This window comes from Cebus imitator, unplaced genomic scaffold, assembly GCF_001604975.1.
Source record: "Cebus imitator isolate Cc_AM_T3 unplaced genomic scaffold, Cebus_imitator-1.0 Scaffold2, whole genome shotgun sequence".
In the NCBI taxonomy this organism is placed as follows: domain Eukaryota; kingdom Metazoa; phylum Chordata; class Mammalia; order Primates; family Cebidae; genus Cebus; species Cebus imitator.
The window spans coordinates 13,202,897-13,230,807 of NW_016107317.1; the positions used below are offsets into that span (position 1 = coordinate 13,202,897).

Below are 27,911 nucleotides of genomic sequence, written 5' to 3' on the forward strand. Positions count from 1 at the left end.
CCTGCCCCTTTAAATACGCCCTGTCGGTGGCTGAACCACTTAAGACTTCCGGGCATGCGCACGGCGTTGTGCAAATGAATTTCTTCCATTGAGCCGAGGTAGACCGGGTCCAGCTTCTTGCGCGGTGGGTGGCTTGTCTGTGGGGTGGTGACGAGATCGGCATTGAGGATCCATACCCTTTGCCCCCAAAGAAGGGTGACGTGGGCTAGTGTCGCGCCTTTGGACAGGTAGGGTTAGGGGAAGGAGAAGAAACAAGTAGGGCTGCTGGCCTTGTCGGGGACACCTTTGGATGTACCCTCGTTCTGTGAAGTGTAGTAGCTTCTGCAGGACTGGATTCAGTATTTCTAATACCTTCCCAGGATCCCTCCTCAACCAAAGAATTCCTCAACCACGGGCCAAGCAAACTGCATCCCCCATCCCCACCCCTGCCCCTCACTGTCATCAGCAGTATCTGTTGAATGGGAACTCTGCACCTTCAGGCTTAACGCCACGTGGGCTCCTTTGCTGCCCTCCAGTTCGGTTCCACTCTTCTACCAGGATGCTGGAATTCCGTCATTTCTCCCCAAGTTTCCCTACCTGTTTCACTTGCTTAGAATGTCTATCTTCCTTCTTTTTTCAGGAAGAAGGAAAAGATCGTTATTCTTTCAGGGCCAGTCCCTACAGCTGTGTTCTTGACCACCCTGTTTTGTTTTTAAACTGCTCGAACTGTTACTCCATCGGATACTCACTTCCATCAGAATCATCTTACTAAAGCATGTTCTGGGATTGTGTCACATTTCTACTCAAATACTAACCGTCCATTGACCACACAGTAAATTCTAAGTCCTTGTCAGGGCATTCAGCATCTTCCATCATCTGATACTAACTCAGCTATTTTCCAGCACTGTACTCTTCCTGCATCCCCATCCCCACTGCTCTGTATCTGGGCTGCTTATTTTTCTCTCACACATTGCATGTTTTGTTTGTACATTACTTGTGAGGTTTCTGCCTCATTTCTATCGCTTGAACTATTTGAGAACTTGGCCACTTCTTGCATTATGCCTCTCCTAATTATCTTCTACTACATTCTCACAGCTCTTATTTTTTACTAGTTATTTCATTTATTCAACAATTAGTATTTATTGCAGACCCACCATGTGCTTAACACTGTTCAAAATGTGGGATCATCAGTAGTAAATAAGGCAGACAAGGTTACTTTTCAAGTGGAACTAACATTCTCTTTGGAGGAGGTAGACAATAAATAATAAAGAAAAATGTTAGCTAGAACTGCTATGCAGAAAATTAAATAGGGTTTTGTGAAAGAGGATCACTTGCAGGTTCCTATAGATTATTGGTCAGGAAAAACTTATCTAAGGACCTGAATCCTAAAAGATGCAACTATATGATTGGGGAAGGAACAGTTTAATCAACAGGAACAGTTAGCACAAAAGCACTGAAGAAGGCCAGAGTAGCTGGAGTATAGTGGGTAATGGGGCAAAGGTACAAAATGAGCTTGGAGAATAAATAGGGTTCCTAATCTTAGATGTCTTTGGAAGCCAGAGTAAGTAATTTGAATCTTATTGCAAATGTGATTAGAGGATTTTAAACTGGATTGTGATATGATTTAACTTACATTTTAAGATACCATTCTGGCTGGATAATGGTCTATAGTGGGCTAGTTGTAGAAGCAGGAGTTGTTTCACAACATCTAAAAGTTTTTGGAATGGAAGTACTAAAGTAGGTGTGATGAAGGGCAGTGGGAGTGATAAGAATCAGATACTTAAGGTTAATGCAGTTTTTGGAGATGAGAAAGTCAGTTATCATCATGACAGTGGATGACCAAGATGAAGTAGAGGTGGGAGGTTGAGCCTGAGACTGAGGACCTGAGGGTCCAAGACATTGAATGGATGATCCATATAGATGATCATGAAAACATGTTGGATAAGAAGGTAGTGAGGCAAAGATCAGTGAATGAAGAGGAGTTGTCTGGGGATCTGAGAGAGGATGACAGCAGATGGTAAAGCCTGATGGCAGGCTCTTCAGAAGATTTGGGGTTTTGGAGGTAGTAGAGACAGAAATGGCTTGCAAGGAACAGTGATATAGAACATGTTTATAGCCTCTAGGTCCTAAGGTAGATGGGTGGGAAAGAAAAAATAGCCCTCACTTGAGAGGACTAAAGAAGCAGCAGCCTAAAGAAATAGCCAGGTTTCAATTAGGGCAAGAAAGTGAGGGAACTGTACAGGAAATTAAGTAATTAAGGAAAGTAAACATATCTTATATATTCCTTAGGAAATTGGGATATAGAGAATTTGCTGTGATTTCTATATGGCACGAGCTAAAGGATTGAGAAGGGGTGTGATTTGCTAAATTGTTCAGATTGGTAGAGTACATTATAGAAATGAGATGATGGTCCAGATGATAATAAATTACTTGGAGAATGTGGGTAAACACAGAACTCAGTAGTATGGAGCCCCTGGGCAATTTCTCTTTCCCGCAGCTCCATATGGTATGGTAGCCATAGGTTTGTGTGAAAAGTCAGAGATCAGAGTACTGTTCTCTGGTGGTGTGTTCCCAGGAAGCTCTGTAAGGGTTTCTTCTCTCTAATGCCAATGATATAGTTAGACCTTTCCTTTGGGTCAACCTCAAAAGCTTCTGTATATCCTAATGGGGGCATTAGAGAAGGTCAAGGTCTAACTTAATCCTACCTTGAAATATAATCAAATTGCAAATTTGTATTTATAACTTCATTTACCCATCAGTTTTCCTATTGTCTTCTTGTTACCTCTCCTGTCACTAACCACTAATAATACAAGAAAACTTAGCCACATATTCTCTGGAATTAGCTGGAAGTTTTAGGATCCAGGAATGGAATTTGGACAGATCTTTGTTTTATAGTCCTGTGTTGTCACTTCTTCTTGTGGGCCTACAAATGGTATTTTTAAGACAAACTTAAAATTGACTCATTTTAATCCTGGATAATAGGTACAAATCTAGAGTGAGTGAAGGTACAAGTTACCAAATCTCTAGCTATACCAGAAATAGTTTGCCTATTAATTCAGCTTGGTATAGGAAAGTCAAAGTATACAGGATGTACATATAGCCATAAATTAAGTTAATGATGCCATTTAAGAAGACTCAGCATTAAAAGAGAGACGAATTAACGAAATCTTGCAAACCTATTCCTATTTGGTCATCTATAACTTCTCTTTCTGGTAATTACCTCTTTGTTTTTTGTTTTCTAGTCATTATGATAGAAGAATGGAAGAAGATACAGATTATAGAATCAGGTTTAGTTCTTTGTGTTTCTTTAATGATCATGTTGGATTTCATGGCACTATAAAAAGCTCACCAAGTGACTTTATTGTTATTGAAATTGATGAACAGGGACAGTTAGTTAATAAGACCACTAATGGGCCTATTTTCAAGATTAGTGAAATACAACCTGAGCCAAATAATTTTCCCAAAAAACCAAAACCAGATCTTCAAAACCTGTCCTTTGAAGATGGAAGAAAGCAAGAAGTTAATACTTTGGTTAAGTACACTGATGGTGACCAAAATCATCAGTCTGGTTCAGAAAAGGAAGATACTATCAGTGATGGAACTTCCAAATGTGAAGAAAAAGCTGATGTTTTAAGCTCCTTTTTAGATGAAAAAACTCATGAGTTACTGAATCATTTTGCTTGTGGTATAAAAGAGAAGTGGCTTTCTAAAACAGAGCTAATTGGACCACCTCCTGAATTCTCAATAGGCAGAATCCTTGACAAAAACCAGAGGGCTAGTTTACATAGTGGCATTAGGCAGAAATTTCCGTTTTTAATAACTGTAGGAAAAAACAGTGAAATTATTGTAAAGCCAAATCTTGAGTATAAAGAACTTTGTCATTTGGTGTCAGAAGAGGAAGCTTTTGACTTTTTTAAATATTTGGATGCAAAGAAAGAAAATTCCAAATTTACCTTTAAACCTGATGCAAACAAAGGCCACAGAAAAGCTGTCCACCATTTTGTCAACAAAAAGTTTGGAAATCTTGTGGAAACCAAATCTTTTTCTGAAATGAATTGCAGTGCTGGTAATTCAAATGTGGTGATAACAGTAAGATTTCGGGAAAAAGCACACAAGCGTGGGAAAAGGCCACTTCCTGAATGCCAAGAAGGAAAAGTTATATATACAGGTAATTTAATAAATCATGATCCATTTTCTTGGATAAGCTTAGTGAAATGTAAAATTGTGGAAATGAATTGAATAGACTTGGCTAGAGAGATTGGAAAGAATATATGCTTTACCTGTAGGGAGAAGAATTGCTGATAAGCAATTTAAGCAACTCGAGGAATTCTTATTTATTCTGTAACTTAGTGGAAGATGATAAAACCTTTCAAATTACACTGAATATAAAAATTAGCCTTACTGATAACCTAGGCATTTATATTAGCCTAGTCACAAATGTATAAAGTCGAAGCAGTTGGTTTGTGTTTAATACGTTTATTGAAGGTAAATCTTGACTTCATATTTTTGAAGTCATCTCAATTAAAATTAAGTTTTTGGAGATAAGGATAATATATTTACTGTGCTTGGGAAAGTGAAGAGATACTTTGTAATCCAAAACAAATTATATTTCCCTACCCAGGGTAGGGAACCTGAAAACTTGTCCTGCCAGTCTTCTAGACAACATGTGCTGAAACTTTAGCATGCATATAATCATCAAAAGGTCTTGTTAAAACAGATTTCAGAGCCCCATTCTCAGTTTCTGATTCTGGAGCGTTCACAAATTTGCAGGCAATGTTTTTTTTGCTGATCTGCGGACTACATTTTGAGAATCATGGTTTTAGGGTTTGTGTTTAATTCCCAGGGTGAATGGAACTGATGAATTCTCACTGTAAAAGTCCAGATGACCGTGTTTAATTGGCCTCAATTCTACTTGAAGGATGGGAAATGTTTCAGATAATCATATTTAATAAGTTTATTTACCAAGGTATTTTAAGATAAAATCAGCAACTTAAATTTGCACAGTTACACAGAAATAGGATGGTGCCATATAGGGACTACAGGTACAAATGAAAAGGGTTTGGACCTTGGAACTATGTGGGTTTGATTTTATATTATGACTTTTAGTTCACAAAAAGACTTATGACAATTTTTAACATCTTTAAGATTTGATTTCACAAATATAAAAATGGGAAGAATAATACCATGGGTAAGTTACTTAATAATTCATAACTTTTGGTTGTATTTGAAAAATGGGGTAATAGGAAAGCCTGACTCACAATGATATTCTAAGTATTAAATGAAATAATGAAATTGCTTACTACATAATAGTTACTTAAATGTTAGTGTCTTTTATTTCTTTCCCTTCTGATAATTTGTCTGGTCATGTATGTATTAAATATATATGTGCATGTATAACTTGACATAATAGGCATATGGTAAGTGTTAACAGATATATCTATTTTGAAGGAAAAAGAATACTAGCTTTACGCATAGAGAGAGGAATTGCTGGTTAGTGATTTAAGCAGCTCTAGGAATTCTTATTTATTTTATGCTGCTTGAAATTCTAACAATATTAATTTGGGTTAATGAGTAAAAAAAATTGTAGGAACTTTGTTTATATTAGTTTTTCTAAAGTTGTGAATTGTTGGAGGCATATGTTAAAAGGAGGGATGATGGTTCAAAAAACCTTTTATTTTAAATTTTAAGCTATGTTAAATATATATAACATAAAATGTACCATCTTAACCATTTTTAAGCATCAGTGGCGTTGAGGTCATTCACCTTGTTGTACAACCATCAGCACCATTCATCTTCAGAATTTTTTCACCATAGGAACTATGGTGAAACTAAAACTAAAACTCCATATTCATTAAACAATCCCTCCATCTCTCTACCTCTTGGCAGCCACCATTTTGCATTCTGTCTTTATGAATTAGACAACTCTAGGTATCGCATATAAGTGGAATCATACAGTATTTGTCTTTTTGTAATGGGCTTACTTCACTTAGCATGCTTTTGAGATTCATTCATGTTGTAGCATTATGTTAGCATTTCCTTCCCTTTTAAGGCTGAATAATACCCCACGGTAAGTGTATGCCACATTTTGTTTACCCATTCATCTGCCAGTGGATGGGGTATAATGGTCAATAAAGCACACATGATATTTGATTTAGAAGCATTCAGCCTTGGGACTTGGAAAGAATTTGAGGGAAAATGTGGATGTGACGTGATTTCTGAGGCTAGGTTATAAAGTATTGTGCTTTTTGTCATGTTCTTGGATTGCTCACTCTGGGGAAAGCCAGCTACTGTACTATGAGCATACTCAAGCAGCCCTTTGGACAGTGGTACTTCATGCCAACAGCCAGTACCAACCGGCCAGCCATGTGAATGAGCCCGTTTGGAAATGGATCCTTCAGTTTCTTTTGGGCTTTAAAATAGCTGCAGCCCTAGCCATATCTAACTGCATACAACCTCATGAGAGCCTGAGCTAGAGCCACCAAACCAAACTGTTCTTGAAGTCCTGATGCACAGAAACTGCAGGAGATAAATGAATATTGTAAGCCACTAAAGTTTAAGGTGACTTGTTACATAACAATAAATAATACATAGCATTTAACATTTGACATGCACAAATTACTGATCAGCAACAAACTCAAGGAGCCACGTATGCAGATTTCTGAAACTCATCCAGAAAGCTTTGTCTTATCTGGTACTCTCCCTGTGAATTCCAGCCTACTCGGCATTCCTGAATTCCAGTATCTAGCCTCTTAACTCAACAATGTAAAAAGACAAATGTAAATCAATTAAATATTTTAAATTGGGACTACAAATTTCATTCTCTTAAACATTCAAGTGTGTACAGTTTTATGTAGATACAGATTAATATTAATATAACATCATGAATTTGATTCTCTTAAACATATTTCTATACTAAATTCTAAATCTTAATGGGTGAAAAAAATGCTTATCCACCTAGGCTGCTATCAGCAACAAACTGATATCTCAGACAAGTTGGGGATTTCTTTTAAACTGCTGAGTTTCTTGAATGACATCTCCAAAACTGTCAGGGTGAATGGCTGCTGCTGTTGGACCTTCAAGAATGCATAGAAGTAAGACAAATAATAAATGGAGGGAACACATTTTATTTTTTAATTTTTATTTTAGTTTCAGGGCATACATGTGCAGATTTGTTACAAGGGCGTATCGTGTGATGATGAGGTTTGGGGTACAATTGAACCCATTACCCAGGTAGTGAGCATAGTACCTAATAGGTGGTTTTTCAGTCTATGCCCTTCCTCCCTCCTACCTCTTATAGACCCATTTTTATGTCCATCTGTACCCAGTGTTTAGCTCCTACTTATAAGTGAGAACACGAGGTATTTGGTTTTCTGCTCCTTTGTTAATTCGCTTAGGATAACAGCCTCCAGCGGCATCCATGTTGCTGCAAGGGACATGAGTCTGCTCTTTTTAATGGCTGTGTAGTATTTCATGGTGTACATGTACCACTTTTTTTTTTTTCTTTGAAACAGGGTCTCTGTCACTCCTTCACCCAGGCTGAAAAGCAGTGGCACCATCATGGCTTGCTACTGCTTCGACCTCCTAGGCTCAAGCAGGCTTCCCCTTTCAGCCCCCTGGATAGCTCCAACCACAGGTGTGTGCTACCACACCTGGCTAACATTTTAATTTTTTGTAGAGATGGGGTCTCCATATGTTGACCAGCCTAGTCTTAGATAGCTTGCTCTTGGAATCCTTCCGCCTCAGCCTCTCAGAGTGCTAGGATTACAGGCATGAACCACTGTACCCAGCTACATTTTATCAAATCCACTCTTGTTGGGCACCTGGGTTGATTCCATGTCTTTGCTATTCTGAATAGTTCTGTGGTGAACATAGAAGGGGAACACGTGTTTTAGACAGAGGACTTAGATGTACAAAAGTACAAAACTGCTGAAGGCTCTAGCTAATCCAGGGATTACGAGATGTTCTCTGTGTCAGGTCATAGGACATATGAAAGGAAGTGGTACACTTGGAGCCTGGAAAGGTAGATTTGGGCCAGATATGAATGACAGATGAAGGAATTTGGATTTTTTGCCTCATCTATCATGCTGATTTTATATTTTCATTAAAAAATACTCCTTACAATAATAGTCTGATTCATTATACTAATCTGTTAGTCAGCTAAGAATGTAACTGATATACAGTAGCTGCTTTTTTTGTGATCTAAGATTTTTTTGTTTCAGCCTTTACCCTACGAAAGGAAAACCTGGAAATGTTTGAAGCAATTGGTTTTTTAGCTATCAAACTTGGTGTGATTCCTTCGGATTTTAGTTATGCAGGCCTTAAAGACAAGAAAGCCATCACCTATCAAACAATGGTTGTTAGAAAAGTGACTCCAGAGAGGTAATAAGATATTACTTTATAAGACTGACCTTTACTTTCATAGCTCAGAATAATACTGGGAGCACATTAACATCACTATCAATATTCATGAATTACAAGTTTATTGAATATCACATTCTGCATTCATAAGTATCTTCTAAATAGAGATATGTCTTAAGTTTGCACTGAAAATATAGGAAGTTTTAGGATTGAAACTTTGACAAGCGGCAGATTTAAATTGTCTAAATTGTTTCTAAACATCCTGTACTGTATTCAAATATGAACTTTTATTCAGGAAAGTATCTTATAAATCATGTTTTTCTAATTAATTATATTATGGCTTTATTATGATGGAGCCTTACATTTAAAATAAATCCTTATTAAGTAGAATGTAAAGTACTCAAATTTAGCTTCTGTCAGCTTAATCAAATTTCATAAATATTTTTGTAAATGTAAAAGACATATATTTATTATAGAAAACACAAACAAGTTTTTAAAAAATGAAGTTACTAATAAGCTTACTACTCAGAAGTAACTGCAATAGGTCGAGCACGGTGGCTCACGCCTGTAATCCCAGAACTTTGGGAGGCCGAGGCAGGTGAATTGCTTGAGGCCAGGAGTTCGAGACCAGCCTGGCCAAACATGGTAAAACCCCATCTCTACCAAAAATATAAAAAATTAGCTGGGTGGGGTGGCACACACCTGTAATCCCAGCTACTCAGGAGGCTGAGGCCAGAGAATTGCTTGAACCTTGAAGGTGGGGGCGTTGCAGTGAGCTGGGACGGTGCCACTGCACTCCAGCCTAGATCATAGAATGAGACTGTCTCAAAAGAAAAAAAAAGGAAAAAAAAACCTGCAATAACATTTTTTATTTCTCTCTAAACCTTTTTCAGAGACTGTATCACACAGAAATGTTTATTTATTTTTTATTTTTTTGAGATGTAATTTTGCTCTTATTTCCCAGACTGCAGTGCAATGGCATAATCCCAGCTCCCTATAACCTCTGCCTCCTGGGTTCAAGTGATTCTCCTGCATCAGCTTCCTGAGTAGCTGGGATTACAGGCACCCACCACCATATCTGGCTAATTTTTGTATTTTTAGTAGATGCAGGGTTTCACCATGTTGGCCAGGCTGGTCTCGAACTCCTGACCTCAGATGTTCCACCTGCTTCGGCCTCTGAAAGTGCTGCGATTACAGGCCTGAGCCACTGCACCTGGCCAACACTTATTATATATATGAAAATCAAACTATGTATACAATTTATATTTTACTTGATAAAATAATCTTGTTAGATGAAAATTTATATCATGAAATATTTCAAAATTATGTCTATCATAAAGACTAATTTCTTTTAACATTCCCTGTTTTTGAAAATTGAAATTCTAGTTTTTCACTGTAAATAATACCATGATTAATATTTTTATACTTAAATCTGTAATTTATAGATAATTTCCTTAAGATAAACTTCAAAATGTGAATATTTGGTCAAAATTCAGCCTAATTAATGTAATATCAATATATTAATTCTTAGTTAACAGATGTTTAAATATCCACTATATGCAAGTAGACTCTTCTGAGTGCTTCTAAGCTCTTATGTGGAGTACAAAAAGAAGTGTATGATTTTGCTTTTGTGGTCAAGAAGTGCAGGATAGGGCAGAAGAAGGACTTTAGATGTTAAAATGTATTTAAGATGAAAGCTCTCCTCTTAGGAGGGGAGATTACTTTGATTTAGCTTATCAGTCTGGAATTTTAATTACACTTCAAGTAATAGTAAGACTTTAGCAGATGCAAAAAACTGGAGATATACTTGCAGGGCAGTACATGCAACAGTCTGTCACATGTATAATTCCTATAAGGACTATGGAAAATATGGCTATAAAGGAAATTTTATACAAGTTACTATAGGATCATACAAGTTACTATAGAAATATTGAAAATATCAATTCTTTCGATGTTGGGAAGAATTGAAAGTTTGAGTAAGGAAGTGTTCAGAGTAGAATTTCAGGAAAATCCTCTGGTGCTAGTGATTTTTCTTAGTAATGTTGGGGAAAGAGACTGAGAAGAAAAGGAACAGAGTTGGGGACAGGAAGATCAGGAGAACTGCTAGGAGGTTCTGTCACTTGAGCTAAGGAGAAGTCAGAAGGCCTACCTAAGAAGAGTGATAGCATTAGTAATGTATGTTCAAGTTTTTAAAATAATTCTGTTATTGTAATCCTATAGTGATGGGTACTAAGCACACATTTGGTGAAATAACATTAACTTCAGAATATTCTAAAAAAAATTATATTAGTAGTCTCCTAGAAGAATACTAATTGCTTGGCAACTGCCACTGAAAACCTTATATTAATTTTTAAATGTAAGATTTAACTGAGTTTATATGATTTATTACTTACAGGTTGAAAAATATTGAAAAAGAAATTGAAAAGAAAAGAATGAATGTCTTTAATATACGGTCTGTAAATGATTCCCTAAGACTTGGTCAGCTCAAAGGAAATCACTTCGATATTGTCATTAGAAATTTAAAAAAACAAATAAATGATTCTACAAACCTGAGAGAGAGAATTTCAGAGGCAATAGAAAATGTTAAGGTAAGAAAACTTAATTTTAAAAGAGTATCTGGGGAAATCTTCATAGTCCCTTTTTCTACACTGAGGCAAGAAGGGAAACTTCTTTTTCTTTTGTTCCTTTTCATGGGATTTTAAAAAAGTGATAATTATTTTTTACAGTGATAATTAGGGCCATTTGGCTTATATTTTATTTTTAGCTTAATACATTTTTGTATTTAAACGAAACAAAATATATAAACATGATTTTTAAAATGCAAGGTATGGCATTCTCTAGAGAAGGGGGATAATCTATATTTATAAGAGAGAGTTTTTTTTAAGCATCTGCTATATCTATGTAGAGTAGTATCTAGTCAAGGGAATTTATTTTTTGGAAATTTTGATGTATATAAATTATAGATCATACACACTGTATTAGTCCATTCTCAAGCTGCTAGTGAAGACATACCTGAGACTGGGTTTAGTTGACTCACATTCAGCATGGCTGGGGTGGCCTCAGGAAACCTACAGTCATGGTAGAGAGGGGAAGCAAACACATCCTTCTTCCCTTGGTGGCAAGAAGGAGAAGTGCCAAGGAAAGGAGGAAAAGCCCCTTACAAATCCATCAGATACTGTGAGAACTCACTCACTATCATGAGAATAGCATGAGAGTAAAAACCTTCATGATGCAATCCCACTGGGTCCTTCCCATGGCACGTGGGGATTATGGACACTACAATTCAAAAGGAGATTTGGGTGGGGACACAGCCAAACCATATCACAAACTTTATTATGTTTTATAGTAAAAAATTGGCCGGGCACGGTGGCTGACGCCTGTAATCCCAGCACTTTGGGAGGCTGAGGCGGGTGGATCACGAGGTCAAGAGATTGAGACCATCCTGGTCAACATGGTGAAACCCCGTCTCTACTAAAAATACAAAAAATTAGCTGGGCATGGTGGTGCGTGCCTGTAGTCCCAGCTACTCAGGAGGCTGAGGCAGGAGAATTGCCTGAACCCAGGAGGCGGAGGTTGCGATGAGCCGAGATCGCGCCATTGCACTCCAGCCTGGGTAACAAGAGCGAAACTCTGTCTCAAAAAAAAAAAAAAAAAAAAAAAAAAAAAAAAAAAAATTACCTAACATAAGTTTCTAAATGACATTTTCCAGACATTTAAATGTGCACCTACAACTATAATCTTCAAGACTAGATCATCTACATTGGAGATGAACAACATTTTTACTGTAAAGGATCGGATAATAAATATTTTGACCTTTTAGACATATGGTTCCTCTTGCAGCTAATCTACTGCCATTGTATGGAAGCAGCCACAGATGATATATAAGTGAACGAGCATGGCTGTGTTCCAATAAAACGTTATTTACAAAAACAGGTGTTGGACCAGGTTTCATTTGTGGGCTGCAGTAGTTGGCTAATCCGTGATCTAGATGAGTAGTTCTCAACCTGAGGAGCTTTTTAAAAATTTCACCCATTGATCTCTACTCCCAAACCAATTAAAAAAGAACATTTAGGGATGCAGGTTAGGCATTAGTACTTATTTTTTAAAAACTTCTTAGGTGATTCTACTTTAGAGCCAATACCAAGAAACACTGATCCAAATTTCTGACCACAAAGACATTTTTACACAATTTTATTCCTCTCTAACAGGAAAACAAACAAACAAACACTGGTTATTAACCTGCATTGCAGTTAGGAAAATATCTTCCAACTAAAGATCTTTTAAATCCAGAAATTTTATCGGTATATGGGAGTTCTCTTATTGTATACCCTTTATATGTTGTGTTAGTCTGTTCTTATGCTGCTATGAATAAATACCCGGCACTGGGTAATTTATAAAGAAAAGAGGTTTAATTGACTCACAGTTCCATATGGCTGAGGAAGCCTTAAGAAACTTACAATCATGGCAGAAGGCACCTCTTCACAGGGTGACAGGAGAGAGAATGAATGTCAGCAGGAGAAATGCCAGACATTTATAAAACCATCAGATCTCATAAGAACTCACTATCATGAGAACAGCATGGGGGAAACTGACCCTATAATTCAATTACTTCCCACCTGGTCCTTCCCATGACCTGTGGGGATTGCAATTCAAGATGAGATTTGGTGGAGACACAGCCAAACCACATCATATGTTATTTTATCTTTTTTTTTTCTTGACCTACCTAAAATTCTACCTTTTTTTCTCTCAAAAATTTTTACTAAAATGATATATCTTTAAAAAGGGTAAAAGTTCCTTTGAACTTTGATAGTGTTTATTACCTGTCTTTCATTTGTTATTTATGAATATACAACTGCCTATTACAAAATTCCCATTAGAAACAATCTTAAGTTTTAGCCAACTTCCATTCGTTCTCGTGATGTGAGAAAGGAATTGAGAAATCCTGAAAATAAGGAGTCTTTGAAGGTTTGTTTCAACGGGTTATATCTCTGTTATAAACCTTTTGTTATAGCTAAGTAATTTGAAGGGTTAGCTTTAAACTCTTCTGGTTATTCTAGAATATCATCTGATGTTATTTTTCCAAATTTGAAATAATTAAAAATATTTAACTATGAGATTTAATTCAGGGAGTACTTATTCTATCTGCAATTAATTTTTTAAATGACATGAGATAAAGATGCAGTTGCTTTTGTATCATGCTGATAACAAATTGGCCCAGCATCTTTTATTAAAAAGTTCTTTAGTTGGTACTCAATAATAATTGTTGACTGAAGAAATGCATACCCTCATAAAGTAAGTGTGGAGGACTCTTTTATCTTTGAAGAAAGTATCTTGGCCTGTATGTTTTCTTTGTGAGCACATGTTTAATGACTAACCAATTTCTTTAATGGTTGCAGTAATAAATTATAATTTTCTATTTCTTCTGAGTAATGGGACAGTTTTAAAACATGGTCTGAAGGGTTCATCTCCATTAAGAGGTGAATTCTGTATTCCTCCCCTGGAATACAGACTATTCCAGATGCTGAAATGGCTGGACCAGTCGAGTACTGCTGAAGTGACTCCATTGTCTCAGGTCAGGCTTTAAGAAACTGAGATGAACTAAAGAACAAATGGTTACGTAGAAAGGAACCAAGATGTGTGGGGTTTGAAAGTGAGCCTGTTCTTTATTCCCAACATCTCCAGACAGTCAGAGAGTCTCAAAATAAGAAAGAGCATCAGGGATCAGATCTGGGCTAGGTAAACAACTCATATTGGATGTCCAGAACTTTTCTGGCTTTAGGACTGAAAATCCCACATACCAGGAAACTCCTCAGTAACATTAATGGAACGCTGACATATTTTTAAAGTTTCCTTCACTGGTTTTATGTTCTAACTTCTAATTCTGTGTTTTCTCTCCTATTCTTTAATTGCATAGCATTTTTCAGACTATTGGGTCTCTATGTGCATACTGCTGATTACAGACTTCTTGTATTAAAATAGATATGAAGAGAAAAATCCAATTACGTATTTTGACACATAATTGTATTTGTATACTCTTAATTTGTTGATTATTTTGTATACATAGAAAAAAGGCTTTGTGAATTACTATGGACCACAGAGATTTGGGAAGGGAAGGAAAGTTCACACAGACCAAATTGGACTAGCTTTGCTGAAGAATGAAATGGTATGGATTTTGAAAAATGTAATCTTATCTGTTTCTGTCAGTTAAACTTATTACATAATCCAGCCTCTTGCTTTCATAACTCTGGCATATAAACACACACATACCAAATATATTATATCACTGAACATTTAGTAAGCTGCTCCTATGTCCTTGGTATCACATTACAAGAAAGCCAAATTGTGAATGTCCTTGTGGTTAGTACATATTTGAGATTTGACACAGAAATGACTATCACTTTCAATTTTAGTGAACTGAATAGAAGATTTAGAGGAAATTTTGACCCTGCCATCCCAGAAATCAGGTATCAGATCATATAAAAGGTAGGAGTCCACATAAGTCCGGAGACTAAAAGGGGAGCAGCAAATTTGAAAACAAAATCTGACTAGTCCAAAATAAAACTGAAACTGCATGTTACAACTAAGAAGCTGCATTTGCTGAAATATTAAAAGTGTATGTGTGTATATATATGCTTTTATATTTATATATATATAATCACATATTTTTACACTAAAATGGAGTGCACATAATGGAGGAAACGTACAGAACTATAAAAATTATATATTTAAACAAATACAAGATTATTCTTATAATAGTATCTTCACTCGCATGTGTTCTAATATGATTTATTGACTGGAAGAGAAAGAAACAGTAATAGGATTTGTGAGAAGCATAGTGCCTTGAACATCATCTTACATACCAAGGAATGTTCAGAGCTGAGAATTTAGACCACATCTGCAAATCTGTAGTTAGTTCTGGGCTTCACGTTTCAAAGGGGATTTTAGCAACTGGAATATAACTGATATGGTAAAGAATCTAGCAATGTTTACCTCAGCAGTGGTTCTTCAGTCTATAAAACTCTGAAAATTAACTCGTAAAATGTTAAAAATTTTGTTATATGGAAGATGAACTTAATCGTTTGGGGCCTGTGGCATGAGCATATGTTCTACTTGAGTTCTGCCATTTTGTCACATGTGTTACTATGGGTACTCAACTTTTCCAAGCTGTTTAACTTTTCCAAGCCTCAGTTTCCTTATCTGTAAAATGGAGATAGCATGTATGTATTTAAGATTCTTGTAGTCCAGCATAAAAAATACTTTTTCTTAACAGTTGTTCAGCTAACTGGAATGTCCTGTTTCTTATAACATTTAAGCAAAAGCTAAATGGCTACCTTTTTACCTCTTTCAAACCTCATATTACATGCTCTTGAATTTTTTAAAAATTTTGCTTTAGTAGTAATAATCAATTATTGCTGTGTAATAAATTACCCCAAAATGCAGTGGCTTAAGACAACAAGCATTTATTATCTCAGTTTCTGAGAGTCAGGAATCTAGGAGCAGCTTAGCTGAGTGATTCTGGATCAGGGTCTCTCGCGAGGCTGCAGTGACACTATTGGCCAGGGCTATACTCTCTGAAGACTTGACTGGGATGGAGAATCTGCTTCCACTTCCAAGCTCATGCTCATGGCTGTTGGCAGGAGACTTTACTTTCTTGCTTTAAGACTACTTGTGGCATGGCCTCCCCTAGAGAGCTAAGTCCAAGGATGCAACGGGGAGAGAGACAACAAATACCACAGTGTCTTTTGTAACCTAGTCTCAGAAGTGGTCTAGTTTTACTTCTTCTGTCTTTTGGCCGTACCAACCAACCGTGATAAGTGTGGGAGAAGACTACACCACGTGCGAGGACCAAGCGATGGAGAGCATTGAAGGGCATCTTAGAGGCTGGTTCCTGCAGCTAAAAAGCTGTGTCTTCTTTCCTTTGCCTGAAGCACCCTCTCCCCAACTGTATATTCTTTAGGTCTCAATTTAAATATTCTCATTCTACTCCCCAATAAAAAGTGAATTCCTCGTATTTTGTGAGCCTGTATCCATCTTGGGCTTCCCATCTTAAGTTTTTTTATATTTTATTGTTATTGCTTATTTAATTTTGTCAGTAGGCCGTAAGTTTTAGTTGGGCAGAGACCATGTCACTTTTACTCAATGCTCTGTCTCTAATACTCTACACAGTACCTAGCACATAGTAGATACCTAATAATATTTGTTTGAGTAAATAAATACTGTAAAAGAAAAGTGAGTGGGGAATTGGGTTGAATAACCTATTTAAGATTCTTTGCTACTCTAAGACAAGCTTTAAAAATAAATCTGAGTGCTAGAGTTAGTGATAAAATATACAAACTAGTACTTTTTTTTTTTTTTTTAAAAAACGAACATCTTTTAATCTATTTGGGATTTAAAATAAAATATTAAATTTGGCAATTTTTTCATTCAGGTTTTGGCATTTATTTTTAAGACCAAAGAATTCAGGAAATTGAGCATACAAATGAAATTAAGGGCTTGCCATTTCCCCTCTGATTGCTACTTTCTTATTTTCATCATGAGCTTTGGTCAAGTCTGAGATTTATGTCATTATTTTACCCTTATATTTTTAGCTCAATAATAGAGACAAAGGATGACAGAAGTATAGGTTATTCTGTCAATTGCCAATGACAATAGAATTTATACTGTGTACTTACTTTGATAGCACTCTCATTGATATAACCTCCAATTTTATGTTTTTTTCTATGTTTTGTCTTATGCATCCTTTTTGATTTTAAGGGAGAACTATCTTTTATGAATTTCCAGTACCATTTTCTTCTTCAAGGGCTTCTAAATTTTGAGGAATAAAAAAGTCAGTTAAGTTTTTTGTGGCTGTGAAATGGTTGAAACATAACTTATTTATTTAATCCTAACCTGAAAGTTATAGCTGTGTTTTCTTTGGAAAGTTCTGAGGCTTCTTTTTAAATGTTACCTTTCTGAGCGATTTTCTTTACTTTTGCTCTGGGAGCGAGGTATTTTATATCTCCAGAGCTACTTCTTTTTCTCTTCCCTTTCTGACTCAGGTAAGCTGGATACTTAAACTCTTTCTTTTCTTTTTCTTTGAGGGTTGTCTTTGGGGTTCACTAGTTTCTACTTCCGAGCCCTCAGAGTGGCTCTTGATCTTTTCTCTTTTTAGAGGCTTGCATTTCCTGTGTCCATATTTAACTCTTTGGCATAGACGCTGTCTTCCTTTTTCATTTGGCCTTTCTTGCTTTTTTCTTTTTCCTTCTATAACAATACAAACGTTGGTTTAATTTTACTCTGATTACAGCCATTTAAATATTAAATATTTTCAAATGCATCTATTTCAATATTAAACAAATATTTAATATTTATTTTTAGGCCAGAAAGGGCTTAGTTTTCACTGTCTTAGGAAATATGCCGGGTTTTCTTGGTGCTTCTTCTGATGGGTCGTTAAGAAATTGAAATGATTACAAAAAAGTTGTACTATGTATAATATTTGCTATTTTTTTTTTTGCTTTTGGAAACAGTATTACAAATAAGGATTTAATACGTTTAGCCTAAGTTTCTTAGAATTCTTACACCTTACTAAGAATGTCAATACATTTTTTAATTAATATTTTTAAAAATGACAAAAGTGGAATTATGGAAATGATAGCAAAACACTTTTTTCAGTCCATATTTTAAACCTATATATAAAGTTATTTCATGCAGGAGGTTTATTTCTACATTTAACATTGACTATCTAATTTTTGAAAGCCTAAAGAGAACATTGCAGCTTCAAGTATAATTTATTAAATGCCTATTCTTTTAGGATGCTAGAGAATTTGCATCTTGTTTAAAAAAAGTAATTTGACATTTTTATTAACACATGTTTACTTGCTTGATTTTTCAAGGCGAAAGCCATAAAATTGTTTCTTACACCAGAAGACTTGGATGATCCTGTAAATAGAGCAAAGAAGTATTATCGTCAAACTGGTATTTAAGTTTCTTTATCCCGTACATAGCCATGCAGATACAGATACACCTGCAAATGTTTTATCAGGAGGAGAGCATTTATTGTAACATAAATGTGATAAGAAACAAATTACAGCAGGCCGGGTGCAGTGGCTCATGCCTGTAATCTCAGCAATTTGGGATGCTGAGGCAGGTGGATAACCTGAGGTCAAGAGTTTGAGACCAGCCTGACCAACACGGAGAAAGCCCGTCTCTACTAAAAATACAAAATTAGCTGGGTGTGGTACGTTCCTGTAGTCCCAGCTACTTGAGAATTTCTTGAACCCAGGAGAGGGAGATTGCTGTGAGCTGAGATGGCATCATTGCACTCCAGCCTGGGCAATAAGAGTGAAACTCCGTCTCAAAAAAAAAAAAAAAAAAAAAAAGAAAGAAAGAAATAGATTACAGTATGTTACATACTGAATAATTTCATTATATGACTTACACACTTCGTTTTCGGTCAGATTTGGAAGTTTTTTCGTCTGTGCTAACTCTTGTTTAGGAGTAGGGATAGTGGGAAAAATAGTTTCTTTGTTTTTCTTGGCTGAAATCCTCTGAAGACAGAGGAGTTCCAAATTCTAATCTGGCACTCATGACAATATAATTAATTGCAGCTGGGGAGATGCAAACTTAAATAAATAGAAGTTCATTTATGATTTTCCAAACATTATGCATTGTTTTCAATCTACTTGCCAGTTAGCCCTGTCAGTGTTTAAAACTTTAGGTCAATATGGAATATATATAGGATGCTTGATGAAAACCACTAAGGAACAGTTGTTATGAGCGTGGCTTGAGTCAGACTGCATGGGTTTAACTCTCACTTTAGTATTTCGCAACTGTATGATCTTGTGCAAGTGATTTGACGTCATTGCGTTAGTTTCCTTATCTGTAAATTGAAGCAAATCACAGTACCTAAAGCAGTATTATGAGATTTAGATAAGAAAATGGATGTAATGTTCTTGGAATAATGCCTCGCATGTGCTACATATGGATAAATATTACCTTTATTTAAATAATAAAAACAGCAACTACACCACTTTAGATTCATTCAGATATCTGACTGACATACTGAATTTCACTTACATTGAAACAAAGGATGTCAGTTTTCAAATATTTATTTGTAATCTTTAATTATGTACATATTACATATGTGCAGTTACTCACAGGAAAGAAGTATTTTTGTGCCACTCCACAATGTGTAAAACAGTGTAGGTACTTCTAACTGTTGTGAGTAATTTAAGTAATACTAAGGAAAATCCAAAGTGACTTGTTTGTGTCTGTTGTAGAGTCCCTAGAAGATAATTTCCTTATGGTAATGATTCTTAAACATTCATATGCATAAGAAATACCTGCTACATTTATTTCAATGCAAATTCCAAGGCCCTACCTGAATAAGCATCTTTGGGGTAGATTCTAGTCATTTACATTTCAAAGTACATCCCATTTTGTGAGGTATAATAGTGTGCCGGAAGGCTCCAGATCTCAACTCTTTCTTAGTAAAAAAAAAAAAATTGTGTTTATGTCCAGAATAGCTCTTTAAAAAACTGTAGTCTCTACTAGCTAAGCAATTAAATTATGTAATCCTTGAGGTTTTTTTGTTTGTTTCTGTTTTAACAGTCCTGTGAATAACTTCATTAGTTTATCTCTATTCTGAAGTAAGGGACTCTAGTAAGCACTTGCTAATATTGGACTCATTCTTTTTTTTTTTTTTTTTTTTTTTTTTATAGCAGGGAAAGTGAAAGTAGGGCCATAATATGCTTATTATTACTTTTAAAAGAAGCTCTTCAAGTGTAGCTAGGTTTAACTGAAAGTATTGAATAACACCTTAATACCCATGTTCATTGCCTCAGTTTGAGAGTAGAACAAAAGCCTTTATAACTGGCCTTTAAATAAAAAGTGGCTGACTATCCACTTTACTCTTTGTTTCAGAGGATGTTAAAGGCACACTTTCATTGATGCCTGAATTCAAAGTGCGAGAGAGAGCATTGTTGGAGGCATTGCATCGCTTTGGCATGACAGAGGAAGGTTGTATCCAGGCATGGTTCTCTTTACCCCATTCCATGCGCATATTCTATGTTCATGCATATACTAGCAAAATTTGGAATGAAGCAGTATCTTACAGACTTGCAACCTATGGAGCAAGAGTAGTGGAGGGTGATTTGGTCTGTTTGGATGAAGATGTTGATGACGAGAATTTCCCAAACAGTAAAGTAAGTATCATTTCATCAGAGTTTTCCAAGAGTAGTTACTATACCAGAAACATGAATTTCAAAAGCCCTGATTATGGAAACACTTTCAACATATATTTAATTTATTTGTCAATTTTTACTTATATTTACTCATCTCTTGCTTCAAGTCTGCTGTCAGTTTAGGCTTAACACATGTTGGTGAATGAAAAGATAAAAATAGTGGTATGGAGTGAAAGATATATATGTAGTAAAGCTTCCTTTGAAAAACACATTTAAAAAAGATTACACAAATAATGCACAAAACAACCCTTAAAAACAAAAATGAAAACATTAAAGATTATGCTGCCATCCCTGCTATCATCCTAATTTGATTCCCTCTGCTTTCTCTGGAGACTCAACCTCTGTTGTTTGTTATGTGTCTTTCTAGGCCTTTGTCTATGTTTTCACATAAATATCCATAAAAAATTGATTTTTATTCTATTAGTTAACACTGAGAAAAGAAGAGGTGGGACTTAGTGGCCCAAAACTTAAAATATGGAGAGGAGAAAGAATATGATTTTAAAATGGTATACGGAACATGTGATGTGTGTATTTCTTTTATATAAATGTAATTTTAGGTATTATTCATAATTTCCTTTTCATGTCTTAGAGACATTTATATTAGTGTAATTATAATATAATTTATATTATAAAATGTGATCCTTTCATTTCCTCTTGTCTGATTGTTTTTATCTCTGTGGGTTTGAACTAATGAAACTGGGTTTCATTTGATAATACTGTAATGTAAAAACAACAAATTATTATTCTCTAACTTTATCATAAGTCAGTCTCACAAATTTTAAAATTAGTGAAAATTTGGATAATATTTTCTTATATAACATAATAAAATCATTGAATTTTAGAGAAGAAAAGGATTTTAGAGACATCCTTTTTTAAATTCCCATTTTATAGAAATGAAAATTGAGTCCCAGCTTGGAAAGGAGACAGATTCAGAGTCACACAGGTAGTGGAATTAAAAAGACCCAGCTGCCTGACTCCTAGCCCATTTTGGTCTCTACTAGAAAAATCATATAGTCTGTAGTGAGAACTAGAACATGGTCCAGTTTTTCAAAAATAGAGGTAAAACAGACTCCTAACTCTACATAAAGGAAACTTTATCTAAATTTATGTCAGAGTTCTAGACGTATTAATTAAGGTTTTTTTTTTTTTTTTTTTTTTTTTTTTTGGTTGTTTTTAGTATTAGAAACCCACCTCAAACTACAGTAATTTAAGGAAACCTGAGAATTTATTGGCCTTCATAATTGAAAGCCCATTATTGATTCAGGCACAGCTGTATTCGGGACTTGAGAGTCCTAAACGATCTCATTTTTTTCATCATTCAGCTCTGCTTTTCTCTGTTAGATCCATTCCCAGTCTAGCTTACACCTTTGGTGACAAGATGGTTATTAGTGACCCTAGGCTTATTTCTCACCACTCTAGACTTCCTTCTCTGCAGAAAAATGGTTTTTCTTCCCCAACAGTGTCAACAAAAGCTGTGTAACTGAGTCTCATTGGCTAGGAATGGCCTGGCCTGGATCACATGTACAGAACCAAACCAGAAAGTGTGGACTGCAGTATGTGATTGACTAAAACTACATTCCTGGACCTCCTTTCTGGGACCCTAACCCACATCTGACATGTGGGAGAGGCTCCCTGGAAAATGAGAGTGCTACTACTGAAAAGAGGGAGTAAAGATTGCATGAGCCAGAACATCAGATGTCTGCTTCACTGTTTCATTAAATGGATGAATGGGCATAAACTGCAATTACTTTTGCACCCATCTAATAGGAAAGAAATAAGAAAATGGCCACTAGGAGGCAGCATATGTTACTAACAATGGTAATTTAATTGAGCTACAGACTCAAACTCTGTGTGAAAAGAAATCTAGCATTGTAGGTTTTACCTCGTGTGGGAGAAGAGATGTGTCAGTGATTCCCTTTTGATAAATAATTAAAAATCCTTATCATTTCTTAATACCTACCAGAAAACATGTCCATTTAAATATTGGAGAGCACATTAATTAGTAAGTCAGCCATTTCTAATTCAGATTTTTGGAAGTTAAAGATTACTTTCACAAGATACAGCAACAATTTCTGAAATGCATGACTTTTATAAGACTTCATTCAGAATAACATTTGCAAGGATAGTTTTGTGATTGAAATTTTATCTGCTTTCTTTTTGGAGCTGTAGGAGAAAAGGAAAACGTTTTCTCCTATATATTTTGCAGAATTCCCTATTATGAGCAGCAAAAACAATGTTTCTGTATATTTTAAGATGAATCACTTATTTTATTAGTTAGTAATGAGGAAAAAAGACAGTACTTAGAGGTCCAAAATATAAAATTTGAAAAGGAAAAAGAATAAAATTCTTAGTAAATGGTATATGGGGCATGTAATATGCATCTACAATTAAAAATTGTAGGAAACTAATCTGATTCCCTCTTTTGATAGGACTACTAGACTAACGGTGTATCTATGTTTCAAGTCGCTTGGTAAATTTTCTTACTTATTTTTTCTTTATGGGCAAGACAGAGAAATGTGAGTTAGACAATTAAAAACTTAGGTGAATTTATAGTTGGGAGCAGCCATACAAGGAAAGCATGTTTGTCCATTAATTGCTTGATATCAACCTGGAGGGAGTTCTGTAAAGACAAAGCATGGTGTTTTATACCTGACCATGTTTATTCAGTGTTTTCATAAATTACTTAAATCACAGTATGTAGGTATAATTATGACTCTGAAAGAGAGAAATGATGCAAGAGAGATCATAATCCTTTGTAGTCTGTCTCTTGTATTTTGATCAGATCACATCTGGAGTTTTATATCTGTTTCTGAGTGCAGTAATTAAAAAAGGTTAGTAACCAATAAACAAACAAAAAAATTAAAAACAAAAAAGGAGTAACATTATTGATAAGACTAGGGAGAGTTGAGGGGAAAGCAGGCAGATTTAGAGGTGCTCTAGGCACTATAGCGAGTGATGAATGCTTTAGGACAATGAGAATGCTGTGAATCCTTCTGGAGAAAGGATAGCTGCATTTCTGTTTGAGCTTTCGTGTATAAGAGAAAGCAGAACTACTTATTCTGTGATATCCTAGAGCAACATTTCGTATACTTAATCTATCAGGCACCTTTTTGGACATGCTTTGTGGACATCCTCTTGTATGTGACACCTGTTATTATTCTATGAAACAAATGCTAAGAAATACCACTTCTTAAAAAAATTTTTTATAAACGAACAAAATGCATTTATTTAATATACATCACAAGGGCTCAGCTGAGGCTTAATTTAAAAGACAAAGACGAAACAAAAATAATGCCACAGCTTAAGATACAGAGTCCTATACAGAAATCACAAAAAGGACAGACTATCTAAGAAAAAAAAGACGACACAAGGACAGGCTGGACAGCCTGGGTCAGGGCTCCTGGCTGGTGACCTGCTTTGAGTAGGCTTTTTGAAGGTACTTCTTAAAAGCTCTGGGGTCGGCAGCATGCGTGTATCCATGTTGGGTTCTAGCAGGCTCTGGTTGGAGAGTAGAATGGTCCTGACGTCATACAAGGAAGACCACTTGTCCTTCAAGATGTCCAGGCATATGTCACCCTGGGTGTCCACATTGGGATGGTAGCAGGGCACGAGGAACTTCACCGTGGGCGCGTTGTGAGGGTAGCCAGTGGGGAACTCTAGCGAGAGCTTATACTCAGGTCTTCATATACTGTTCCAGCTGCTCCATGGATGGTCCTTACCCATTTGAAAAGGTTGTCTGATTCAGGGAAGGCAGGAATCCCTTTATCGCCAGACATCATGAGGGTCATTAGCTCCTGCTCTAGCCTTTTGCCTGTGGGACAACAGGCGGCGCCGCGGCTCGACTCGGCTCCTTTACCGGCGGCAGCGACGCTAGTGGCGGCTGGGTCGCAGTTTTGGGATGCCGGCCAGGCGGCGCTGGCAGAAAGACAGGAACTCGGAGAACACAACTGCAACTGCTTAAATTTTATTTTTTTTTTCATTTTTATTTTAGAGGCAGAGTCTTGCTCTGTCACCCAGGCTGGAGTGCAGTGGAGCCTTCATGTTTCACTGCAGCCTTGAGTTCCTGCGCTCAAACAATCCTCCTGAGTCTCCTGTGTAGCTGGCACTACAGCCATGTGCCACCACACGTGGCTAATTAAAAATTTTTTTTTTTTGTAGAAACAGGATCTCCCTATGTTGTCCATGCTGGTCTAAAGCTCCTAGCCTCAAGCGATCCTCCCAAAGTGCTGGATTACAGACGTGACCGAACACATCCAGCCACAGAAACATCAGTTCTGTATAGAGTATTATATTTTGGGGGGACAGAGATTAGTGGGGGGTGGGGAGTGGGTTTATATTATAGAAGCAGATTTTCTATTCGACATAATAAAGAAAAACTTTTTGATTTAGAAAAAGATTGCTGGTGATTGAGGTATTGCCTCAGATTTCAGCAGCCGGCCTTTCTCCATGTTATCTAACTTAAGTGGTTAGTGGTTGAAGCAGGAAGAATCAATCTAATTTTTATGTAGTCTGCTGCTCCAGAAACAAATTATGACAAGATCTTGTTTGGATCTATGTATATTCAGCATAGGAACTGATTCATATATAATAGAGTTAGGGAAAATTGAAAGTAGAGGGAATTTGGAACATTTGGGAATCATTCATATTTTCATGTTTTTTTAAACTAGGTTCACCTGGTAACTGAAGAGGAGGGATCAGCTGATACATATGCAATACATCAGGTAAGTTAGCTTAAAAATTACTATCACTTAGATGTAAGTGTAGACATTGTCCCCCAAAAGCAAAATGTTGACTAGTTCTCTCTTTTTTAAACAACTTTTCAATTAAGATATAATTTATATACAACCAAATTTACTTAGTTTACAGTTGTACAGGCTTTGATAAACATACAAGTTTTGATAAATGTAGGACTGTGTGGCCACCACAAACATCAATCACAAAGAACAGTTTTCCCCCATCCAGATTTCCTGTGCCCACTCCCATCCCTCACCCCTGGCAGCCCCTGGCCAGTTTTCTATCACTATGGGTTTGCCCTTAAAATAATATCACATAAATGGAGTACTACAGTATATGGCCTTTTGTGTCTGGCATCTTTCACTTAGCATAGTGAATTTCAGATTCATTCATATAGTGTATATATTTGAATTTTTTACCTTATTCCTTTTCTTGACTACATTTTGGTACTGTTCCAGCAAAGGAAGAATACCCTACAAAATGCAGTGTTTACTCACAAGCAGCTAAGTAAATAAACATTGTATGTGTTGCTTTCTTGTTTTGAAAGAAATAAGAATTTAAAATTGTCCACCAAAATTCCAGTTATGTGAGCAGTAAAGGTTACTCTTTGTGTTACAGAAAGTACATGCTTTATTTTATACAGATTAAATCTTTATCAGCTAACTAAGTATACCTAAACTTCTTGAATAGTGGGTTGTCTAATAATATCTGATTTGAGTCAGTTACCTTAGTTATTGTGAGTTCTTGATTTTAATTATCTATTTAGCAACATAAAAATATCATAGCATATTATTCAAAGCATGTTTTAGACTGACTGTGATGTTTATATTCTCAGGCCCTTTTTACAAATCCAGGTCCCACACATAAAAGTACCATTAAAAATATGATCATATATCTTTTTGAAGGCTATTTTCATATTTTTTTCCCTCTTTTCTTTCACAGGTGGTTCTTCCAATACTTGGATACAATATTCAGTACCCAAAGAACAAAGTAGGGCAGTGGTACCATGATATACTTAGCAGCGATGGACTACAGACATGCAGATTTAAAGTACCTGCTCTGAAACTGAATGTACCAGGATGCTATAGACAGATTTTGAAACATCCCCGTAATCTCTCATACCAACTAATTGAAGATCATGACATTGATGTCAAAATGAAAGATCCCCACCTTGATGAAGTAGCTTTGTCTCTTTTGATCTCTTTTGATCTTGATTCTTCATGCTATGCTACCGTTTGTCTGAAGGAAATAATGAAGCATGATGTTTAAAACTGATACCCTTGGTATAACCGTATATATGTCACTCTTTGAAGGAAAGGGAGCTGAAATGTCTTAAGCACCTCCCATGTGTTAGGAGCTTCATAACTGTTATCTCTTTTACTTGTCACAGCATTCTGAGAAGTTAGGATTTAATACGATAATTTTACAGAGAACATGTAAGTGTCAGTGTCTAAATTTAAGGTCCATGTGACTCCAAAGGCTGTTTTTTTTTTTTTTTTTATTATATGTTTTTTTTTTTTTTTCTATTATATGTTTCAGTGACGTTTATTCTGTGTCATAAAGTTACAATCTTTTAAAACCATTAGAAATATATATAAAACTGCAAGATAACATTTAAGAAAAAAGTTGTAAATATTCATATCCTCCCGCTCCTTGCTTAGACCATTGATGAAATTAGGTCACAGTGAAGCAAATGTTGGAGAGAAAGATAGATGAAATATTTTGCTGATTATTATTGTCAGCCTTTCCTATTTTTGCAATTATCGATCAAACAATATACAAGGGAAATACCATCCCCCTGTTTGTGATAGATATCCCCGAGTAGCTATTACCTCTTTGTGAGACAAATAATCTTTGATGAAAATTGAAGTAAAATTTCTCATCCAATTTTTATATCTTGACATACACTGATCCTCTTGATCATTTGTAATTTTTTTTCATATTATCTAAAACAGCTGTTAGACAGATCCATGCTTAGATTCTAGCTCTGACACTTACTAGTGACTTTGAGTATGTTGTTGATTTTTGTGTGTGGGGGTTACTTATAGAATCAAGACAATATCAACTTCATAAGTGACAGATAATCCTATTTTATGTGACAGAAAATCCACATTTTATGTTGCTGGAGGAAGAAAACATTGTGCCCATTTGAAAATTTTAATTTTTGTTGGCTTAACTATCCCACATTATAAGTCATCCTTAACCTTTTTCTATCAGTTAAATATGAGAGTGGGTGTGGGAGGAATGACTGTCATGTAGACATGTATTGATTTGGGAAGAGCTGAGCATTCTTTCATTGTTGGTAAGATATAATGATGAAATTTAAAAAGCAGTATGGAGCATTATATATCAGTAATGTGATACTTTATATACTTACACCAGTTTAACCATTTTGGAAAATGTTAGCATAAGGAAATAAAATTCAAAAGAAGGAAGACAAGCTGTATGCAATGCACAACTTGCTTATTGCAATATTTTTATCTATAATGAAAGACACTAAAAACAGTATTCAAAGTCCAGCATTATGTAACTAAAGTAAGTAAAATATGTGCCAACTTGATGGTAAAATATGTAATTATCCAAAAGAGCAATGAACAATTTAGTTACATGAGAAAATGT

The 27,911-nt window shown here is 35.7% G+C and overlaps 1 protein-coding gene and 1 pseudogene across 5 annotated transcripts; one reads left to right on the forward strand and one right to left on the reverse strand.

Moving 5' to 3' along the window:
- PUS7L (pseudouridine synthase 7 like) lies at positions 1 to 26,795 on the forward strand. Of its 5 annotated transcripts, none has more exons than XM_017529821.2 (9): positions 1 to 98; positions 3,222 to 4,147; positions 8,199 to 8,358; positions 10,733 to 10,925; positions 14,402 to 14,500; positions 18,210 to 18,291; positions 20,239 to 20,519; positions 25,226 to 25,279; positions 26,235 to 26,795. In XM_017529821.2, the coding sequence occupies exons 2-9, from the start codon at positions 3,238 to 3,240 to the stop codon at positions 26,559 to 26,561; spliced, it is 2,106 nt and encodes a 701-aa protein (XP_017385310.1). In that variant the 5' UTR covers positions 1 to 98; positions 3,222 to 3,237; the 3' UTR covers positions 26,562 to 26,795. The 5 variants fall into 5 exon arrangements, with proteins under 5 accessions (XP_017385310.1, XP_037594807.1, XP_017385300.1 ...); XM_037738879.1 differs by having other exon boundaries at positions 33 to 98; positions 4,041 to 4,147; positions 26,235 to 26,752; XM_017529811.2 differs by having other exon boundaries at positions 40 to 227; positions 26,235 to 26,752.
- On the reverse strand, positions 23,864 to 24,538 carry LOC108305290 (annotated as a pseudogene).
- Positions 26,796 to 27,911: the final 1,116 nt, after the last annotated feature.